Genomic DNA, 9695 nt, shown 5'->3' on the forward strand with positions numbered 1-9695 from the left:
GGGAGAATAATCGTTGCATCTCTCTGTGTTGCAAGGTGTCTCCTGCGTGACATGGTTGTTTGGGATGTGGTAAACCAAATACATTAGCACATATGGTGGTGGCTTCATGCACCTCATGCTCAGTGTCAAGTTAGAATACTTTCATGTTTATCCTCGGGTGAAAAACCAAGATGTTGAATTGTCAGCCGTACAGAAAAACAATCACCCACAGAGTTACTTACTTAGTAACTTGTAAGCCAGCATGAGGTGTATAAAACAGAACACCCGTGTTAAAACAACTGTCATTGCTCCCCCCACGCAAGTTTACTGAGTTACATTATTTAAATTCAATCCAAACTCACCCTTGTTGACCCTTGTGCCCCACCCTCACAGTTGCTATTAGCAACCACAACCCCTGATTCGAGGCAGTTCCTCGTATCTGTTGAAACCCCCGGCGTGCAAGTGTCACCCCTGCAAGCCCCACGGTTCCAAACACCCCAAGTTCCCCCACAAGGCACGCTACAATTCCTTGCTTCATTGGCCTCCCCTATGCACCTGGTGTATGAAGGTCGTTGTTTATTTCTTTGTGGTGAGAACTTGTGTAAATCATAAAATTTGTTCCCTTTGATTACAATAACAGAATTTATATTTAATAAACAAAGCAAAGAGATGGGAATTAACAGAACAAAGACGTTTATTATAACACCTTGGTAAATTAAAAATGAAATATTTAAAAAAATTACAATATATCGGGTGATATTCACTTTATAACTAAAAACAGTTTGATACCAGGGTAACATATTATCAACAAACTTACATTTCAGTCGTAACGTCACCATTCTGGCAACCCCTTGTTCTTGTTTGTGTTCCAGTGTTGCACGATTGCCCAACACAACCACCCCATGTTGACCATGAACCCCATGTTGGTACTAAACATAAAATATAATGGAAACACTGAAGATATTCCAACTTTGCTGGATGATTCCCTATGTGGTGTGTATTAAAACTTAGTGGCAATATGCACACATAGGTGCCGATTTATGGGATTTATGAGGCTGTTACCCACCAAGGTGTAAAATGTTAACGATGAGTTTTACCGAAAGTTAAAAACAGGAGAGCAAAATGTGTGTTTGGTTCTCATATGACAACTTAAAAGTATTTATTTTACCCAACAAACTCCAACCCTCACCCACCACATAAAGTTTCATCAAAACATCCTTCTTCAATTGTAAGGCATTGTGGAGGGGAATACCCTGTACTGATACAAGTCCTGGACCGAACTTTCCTCCCCGTTCTACTGCAATGGTTGGAACATTGGCCAACTGCATAAGTGGAGTATGAGGTGCAGAAATCCTCATTGCAAGTGGAGGACTGAGAGGAAATATATCAGTTACAATGTGTGTATAGTAATGTAGGATACATGAGGTGTATAAATACATCATGTGTGTCTAGTGTATAAGAAGACACCCATGTTATAACTCGACAGTGAGCATGAGGTGTATGAATACACCTTGTGTGTCTGGTGTATAAGAAGACACCCATGTTATAACTCGACAGTGAGCATGAGGTGTATGAATACACCATGTGTGTCTGGTGTATAAGAAGACACCCATGTTATAACTCCACAGTGAGCATGAGGTGTACGAATACACCATGTGTGTCTGGTGTATAAGAAGACACCCATGTTATAACTCGACAGTGAGCATGAGGTGTATGAATACACCATGTGTGTCTGGTGTATAAGAAGACACCCATGTTATAACTCAACAGTGAGCATGAGGTGTATAAATACACCATGTGTGTCTGGTGTATAAGAAGACACCCATGTTATAACTCAACAGTGAGCATGAGGTGTATGAATACACCATGTCTGTCTGGTGTATAAGAAGACACCCATGTTATAACTTAACAGTGAGCGTGAGGTGTATGAATACACCATGTGTGTCTGGTGTATAAGAAGACACCCATGTTATAACTCAACAGTGAGCATGAGGTGTATGAATACACCATGTGTGTCTGGTGTATAAGAAGACAACCATGTTATAACTCAACAGTGAGCATGAGGTGTATGAATACACCATGTGTGTCTGGTGTATAAGAAGACACCCATATTATAACTCAACAGTGAGCATGAGGTATATGAATACACCATGTGTGTCTGGTGTATAAGAAGACAACCATATTATAACTCGACAGTGAGCATGAGGTGTATGAATACACCATGTGTGTCTGGTGTATAAGAAGACACCCATATTATAACTCAACAGTGAGCATGAGGTGTATGAATACACCATGTGTGTCTGGTGTATAAGAAGACACCCATGTTATAACTCAACAGTGAGCGTGAGGTGTATGAATACACCATGTGTGTCTGGTGTATAAGAAGACACCCATGTTATAACTCAACAGTGAGCATGAGGTGTATGAATACACCATGTGTGTCTGGTGTATAAAAAGACAACCATATTATAACTCAACAGTGAGCATGAGGTGTATGAATACACCATGTGTGTCTGGTGTATAAGATGACACCCATGTTATAACTCAACAGTGAGCATGAGGTGTATGAATACACCATGTGTGTCTGGTGTATAAGAAGACACCCATGTTATAACTCAACAGTGAGCATGAGGTGTATGAATACACCATGTGTGTCTGGTGTATAAGAAGACAACCATGTTATAACAAACATGAGGTATATTGAGAAACAAATCACCTGCACTGCACCGGTATTTCCACCCTCACAATTCTCGTTCAATACAACAGTAGATCCATCGAAACAAGACCGATATTTGAACTGGCTGCCAGGGGAGCAACCATCGCTACATGACGTCACCGACCAGCTCCCCCACGAAGCCCCTGGACAAGAAACTCTACAACTCTGTTCCTCGTAACTGGCACCACTACAACTAGGGGGGTACAATTGTTGATTAGATTATATGCCTGAGTTCTGGACTTCGGCACAGTGGTGAAAGCACTCGTCTCTAGATCCGTTGGTAACAGATTCAAAGCTCTATGCTGCCACCTTTGTGGGCGAGTGTTTTTTTTAGCAAAACACTTAACGACAATTGCTCCAAACCCAGTGGTCACTAATGGGTTGTCGAAATTGTCAGCCATACAAAAAAACAATCACCCATTAAGTTACATACGTGGTAACTCATAAGCGGGCACGAGGTGTATGAAACAAAACGCCCGTATTATAACGACTTTCGCTACCCCCCACATGAGGATAAGTCACAACCCTCACCTTTTATTCGGTAAATAATCATCATGGCAGCTTCTTGTTCTTCGTTGCGATCCAACATTGCATCTCGAACCCGAGCATTCGGTCCACAAACTCCAACTTCCCCATGACGGGTTCTTCACTGTATAATGAGATTGTTACGTCACATATATCATGTGTTACGTCACAACCAACCTGGCCAATTCAAACAGAACCATTTCGCGCGGTAACATCGATAAACAGAACTACTTGTGACGTCATGGTCCCAACATCCGCGAAACCGATGACATTGTTCCCTGACAATCGTGATTATGGTGAATTACTGGCAATTATGACGTAGTAAGTGATAACGTCACGATCGTACAATGAGCTCATGAATACGTAATTAGTAATAATGACGTAAAATGGGAACTGACGTCATAACCATGTTATTGCTAATTACGCAATCATGACAATACGCCCATGACATCATAAGCAATGACGTAATAATCACCTGGTGACCCTCCACCCCCAGTAGCGAGCTCTTTTATCTTCACACGACTTGATGAAACGGAATGGACCAACCGTGTGTAGCGACCTCAGTGGTTCCCGGGGCGGGTGGTTGTAAAACATGGAGGGGATTGGTTGGGACGTCGTTGTCACGTGGGTGTCTACGTAATATATCTGTGACGTCACGATTGTATTTGTTGACGAAACAATTTACCTTCGGTAGATACGTAACAATAAGGTCTTGTGACGTCACTGTAACAACATCCGTGACTCTCGCAAACTGATCGAGGTATGACGTCACGATTAATGACGTCACATTTCCGCCTTCGTTCCGGGTTCACCTGACACCGCGCGGTTGGACAACTCCCTGTTTGATTAAATCGTGAATATTTAAACTAATTATTGGAATATAATACGTAACAATGCCGACTGAGGTGCGACAATGAAACGTCGATTCCGCTATCGCACGATCAAAGAATAATTGCTCATTATGATGTCATAATTCATAAGATTATACCCTTTTTGTGACGTAACATGTATTATTGCAATGTTACAAAAAATTTACATATACGTCATAAAGCGAACGCTATTCCTTCTATTGGCTTCCCGTGCGGTGACGATTAATAAAAATAAACCAAGTCGAGTTGCTGAAGCTATTGCAGTGTGTGGATAAGCAGACATGACTTTTGGTTGGTTTGGTCATTTATATTCTTGTGGGTGGGAACTTGAGCGACTTATCCATGGTTGCCACTCCCATGCCCAAAGTCGAGTTGCTGAAGTTATTGCAGTGTGTGGATAAGCAGACATGACTTTTGGTTGGTTTGGTCATTTATATTCTTGTGGGTGGGAACTTGAGTGACTTATCCATGGTTGCCACTCCCATGCCCACAGTCGAGTTGCTGAAGTTATTGCAGTGTGTGGATAAGCAGACATGACTTTTGGTTGGTTTGGTCATTTATATTCTCGTGGGTGGGAACTTGAGTGACTTATCCATGGTTGCCACTCCCATGCCCACAGTCGAGTTGCTGAAGCTATTGCAGTGTGTGGTTAAGCAGGCAACAAACACGAACCTGTCTTGGCGAAACAAACCGGGGAACTTCGATAAACCGGATCTTGATAAAAACAACATCCGGCGTTCACGCATTCATCTTCGCTCATTGTTACGTCACCATTGCATGGTGTTCTTCTATAATGGGGAATCCAACATCTACAATCGTTTGGCATCTCTGTGATGTAACAATACAGTTAATACAACATTGTTACGTCACAAAAGGGACACGTACGTAATATAAACAAGCATTGTTTCCACATAATTGGATTGTTGCAACATAATGAACAATAATGCAAAGAATTTTCAAATATAAACAAATAATTAAGTTTAAAAATTTTAGATTTAGATTTTTAAAGAACTGTTCCTACCTTGAGCGTTGACTTTGGTATAAAAATGATAAAATATAATAAACAAACAAAGTAATTCCATCTCCGATGTCTTGCTTATACTCTTCGCTAACGATGTGATTTAACGACCGGCAGCGACAATCACTTATAAACATCGTCGCGTTAGCTTATATGCTAAATATAGTGTGATGTCATAATCAAGAACAATATAATTGGAAGGTTCATATTCTAGGCTGGATTGTGACGTGGCAATCCGGATAGTTCGGTCACGAATTTGATAAGGGTTTACGTAACAAACGCTACAAACACCCAATAATGGCGATTATTTCATAAAAATCATTTTCTTGATAAAATGACACAACTGAAAAATGCGTTTCTCTTCCCACACGCCTAGTCTATGGCGTTTTTTTATTACCTACAACCATGGCCTTGTAGACCGTGCTACAACTCACTGTGAGTTTATTACATATTTTATGTTAAGTTTAATAACCACGCATTTTGTTTGGTGTCTTTAAGTCTATTTATCTATAGCGTGATTTCACCGACTCTCGTTTTGTGTTATCGCATTCCAAGAGATATAAATAACAATTATGCTGCGGTCCGTAAAATGATTTATGTTCTATAATGCAAATCTCGACGGGCTTTATTACCAAATAAAAGCATGAAGCTTCGATAATTAGCATTGTTAACGCACAGACGTGAAAAGTTCGTTTAAATTTAGACTTTTTCCTCGAAATTATTTTACGACAAAATTATGAAAATTTTTGTTGGAATTTAAATTTTACTGTGACCTCACGTTTTCCACAATGACGTAATAATAGGGATGATACTTTCCATTGTTTATAAACAATACACGTTATCTACGTCACTATTAAATGTAACAGTAACGATGATCGAAAAATGAACACGTGTTTGCTAATTATTGGTCATTAAAATGATATAATTGGATTAATTAATGAGGCGGTTACTAATAACTACGTGCACGTTGGTCTCAATTACAAATTAGAATCTCTGTGAACCTGGTTACGTTATGTGAAACTTGTTGCGGTGCGTTAATCGTTGGGCACGTAGATATCAAAAGTGAAGATGGTTCGCTTTGGTGTCACTACTTTTAAAAATAATGGTTTTTACGTATTTCTTTTTCGGCGGAACAACTCGGACCTATAAATATCTTCAAACCCCTCGTGTTCGTTAACGCGTTGCCATCAAGATTAACGTTTTCGACACCACAATGGTGGCAGCATTGAGCCTTGAACTCAGTAACTTCAAGTTTTAGACAAACGATCAAACAATTGCGCTACCGCGATATTTCGTATAAAAACCTCGACAGTTGGTATTTGGTCAAATTCCACCAACATCCGGTGGTAGTTACTGTAATACGGTGTGTAGTGTGGTGAAGTAAGTTACACTTCAACACAATCAAACAAACATCGTATCCATGACACATAACATTGAAACATCGGCGGCAGGATTATGTACATGGTGACGTCACAGTAACAAGTATTACGAAACAAACACAGACTAAACAAAGACACACCTGATATTTTCTCATAATGTCCATTATTGCGTCATAGCCACACTCCCTTTTTATATTAAATACTAATATCATCATCTAACATGTGTGTTGGCTTTACCTAAAATATTCATCCGCATTCGTCGCGGAGTAACATCAACTGTTTAATTCCGTCTTCTTAATCCCAGCCTTTACCCCATGACTTCACAGGGAAATTGAGTTACGACGGTTCTATAAGTTGAAAACGACACCTAGCGTGTATTTAGTGTTAAACCTTGACCACTAGAACGCGCCAGAGAGCCAATACATTAGGGTATAATTCTAAAAACTTTATTTAGACTGAATAAGGTTTAATTGTAGCTGTTTTTTAATATTGGTATTCTGTACCATGACAAGCAACTAAGAGGTAGAACAGGAATTGCTGCGGTAAGAGGAGGTTTAACGTACTACTAGTAACTTTGCTTTAGAATAATATTTCAGTTTGTACTCAGGTGAAGTCGTGCAGCGTGGCACGCCAACGGATCTGAGGTTTTAGAGCAAATACAAAGTGTTTTACTCGCTATTTATCTCCATTTTCATAGAGACCCACCTAAAAGGATCTGTCTTAATACCTACAAGGCATGAAAGAGTCAGAATTGGAATGTGTCAATCACTCGACTTTTAAAATGGTGACGCTTTTGCACAAATAAATAGGTAAAAAGTTGGTCGGTAGAAGGAACTTTCAAAAAAGTGAAAAAAAGCAAAAACCCCAACCCCCTTGTACGAGGTGGTTACAAGAGAGCAACTGTGGGTAAACACCGGTTGGGGAAGCACCTATACCGGATACGGATATCTTTTAATATAATTCTTCATGGGGATTGGTAGGGGAAGGGAATCTCCCAACGAGGGGTTTTCCCAAAAGCGATAGTTCTTATTTAAACAAATCCTTGTTAAATGTTGAAGAGAAATAGTTTTCTTATGTAAAGGGTGGGTTAAAAGGACGGGTATTTCCCTTCTACCCCCTTGATCAACCCAATAACACATAAATTGTCCACGTTCCGATTTTCCCTCGCTAGGTGGCGATGGTGAGTTTGTATTGTTGACGCAACAATGTTCATTGTTACGATCCTGCCTCAGATATGAGGTGTACCTCAGCACCATATGGACCACGCAACTCCGTCTGTCGATGTCGCTGCGCGTTTGTGACTGTCGCGATTCGTTTGTGACGTCATCACGTTCAGAATCGAAGCGAAACCGACCATTGTTGTAAACAATCCGGATGCTTGTTGGTCCGCTCTTTGTCATCAAACTTAAACTGTAGAGGTACCTGGAAGAAAAGATTGGTCAACACTCGAAGAAAACATTGGTCAACACTGGAGAAAAGAATATGCATCACTGTTATTGGCATAGGAAGTGTTGCATTAAAATAATTTGCAACTGCAAATGTATAAATGTAAGTATAACGTGTTGTTGTATGCAAATGAACCGCTTATCATTGAACAAGTTGCGCTTGTTCAGGGGAGTGAAGTTTTTCTTCTTGATTAAAATCAACTTTATCGCAACGTCATCGATACAATGGGGATGTTAGTGGGGAATACGCGATTGTATTCATAAATGCAGTGATCCTGGGTTCGAATCCAGGCAGGGTTGGAGAACCAGGGATCCTGCGTTCGAATCTAAACAATTGTTTATAATTATAGAAACATCGTCTAAGAAACGACGCGATAAAGTAAACAAGTCTCGAATTACAAGCCGGGATTAAAGTTTTTACGTATGAGCTTGGTTGCTATGGTAACTCGTTACATAACGACAAGTTATATAACGTCGTGACGTCACACGCCCGAGGCGAGGGACACCGTGAAGACGATTGTTCGCAGCGACCAAACGCGATTTTGTCACGTGTGGCGTCCACCGAACCCAGATTCCCAGAAAATTAATTTAAATTAAAGACGAAATCGACGGATGCGCGGTTTCTTTATTAAAATGTTCAAGAGGGTGGTGACGTCCCGACTGTGGAGCAACGAAGAGTTTCGAGAAAATTCGTTCGTGGAAAACTCGCGCGTTGGAATAATCGGATTTGAAGCCTATTGTGACGTCAGCAGTGGTATGGAAACCCATTGTTTGGAATTTCTAGGAACAAGGTTTCGCGTGTTCGAATCACGTGGCCGATGCTCATTGGTTTAAATTCATCCAATCAGAAAGCTTGATATAGTCCGATCAAGTCTTCACATTTTATAATACACACTGTGACGTAACCAATAGGAGATTCTCCCGAAATTCCGGTCTTCGGGAGTTTTATTATGACGTCATACACGGCACAATCCCCGCCTCACCGTAACAATGGGTGAAATATTGATTTATTTAAGTTGGGTTATGTCAATATTTGGGGTAATTATCCGTAACACACGAAAACAGGGTAGATGGGGGTTAACCACTAACAATGTGGGTAACAACTTTATGCGAGGGTAATTATAAGTTAACCCACAGTGTTACATGTGGTTGGGGATTCTTGTAAGTAAACTTTCCATGAGATATTTATGCGAAGTTTTGGTAAGTGGGTTGGGGAGATATGAAGGCGGCCATAATTATAGTGAGGTTCGCTGTACCGATATAACTTATGTTGAATGTATGTTCATTCAATTGTATATGATCATTATTCTAACATTGTGGATATGGTTATACAAGTTATTCGTACATAACTTTAAAGCTGCGTTGTCTAACCTTGTTCATTGTATTTTACTCATATTGTAATAAATGCGGCATACCATGTTACGTGGTTCTAGAAATTTGATCACAATTAATCAAGTAACATTAACATGCAGCGTCATAGTGATCATTACACCGTCACACCAGTCGTTCGAACTGGTGGTTGTTCAACGAACAAAGGGAAGTGTTACCGCATAATGGGGAGCTAGAATAGGAATGTCAATAGATATTATGACGTCACAGTTAACCAATATTCAAATTAAACCACGCTGTGTAAATGTCGGCAAAGTTGAACCTGATAATATTCCTGATAAAATATAGAAAATATACAGTAACTTGGTGGATAGTAACCTCTTTTACACTGATGATGGACCAAGTTACTGTCTGGATACTAAACTGATGATGAGT

The 9695-nt window shown here is 40.1% G+C and overlaps 2 protein-coding genes across 3 annotated transcripts in view; both read right to left on the minus strand.

The window, feature by feature from the left end:
- Positions 1-341: 341 nt before the first annotated feature.
- On the minus strand, positions 342-4915 carry LOC104266690 (coadhesin-like; the record flags this gene model as incomplete). The annotated part of the gene is made up of 7 exons (XM_009863522.1): positions 4762-4915; positions 3906-4058; positions 3227-3344; positions 2696-2888; positions 1173-1350; positions 797-908; positions 342-534 (listed from the first exon to the last, which is right to left on the minus strand). Coding segments are annotated over exons 1-7 (1101 nt in total), but the record flags the coding sequence as incomplete, so codon positions are not given.
- A 2036-nt stretch (positions 4916-6951) lies between these two features.
- Positions 6952-9695, minus strand: part of socs1/2/3/cis (suppressor of cytokine signaling) — a 12197-nt gene continuing 9453 nt past the window's right edge. Inside the window, exon 5 of one of the 2 annotated variants that reach the window (XM_009863515.3) lies at positions 6952-7908. In XM_009863515.3, coding sequence (XP_009861817.1) covers positions 7416-7908 — 493 coding nt within the window. In that variant the 3' untranslated portion in view covers positions 6952-7415. 2 annotated transcript variants of the gene reach the window in all.

Source organism: Ciona intestinalis, unplaced genomic scaffold (assembly GCF_000224145.3).
Source record: "Ciona intestinalis unplaced genomic scaffold, KH HT000157.2, whole genome shotgun sequence".
NCBI classification, from domain to species: Eukaryota; Metazoa; Chordata; class Ascidiacea; order Phlebobranchia; family Cionidae; genus Ciona; species Ciona intestinalis.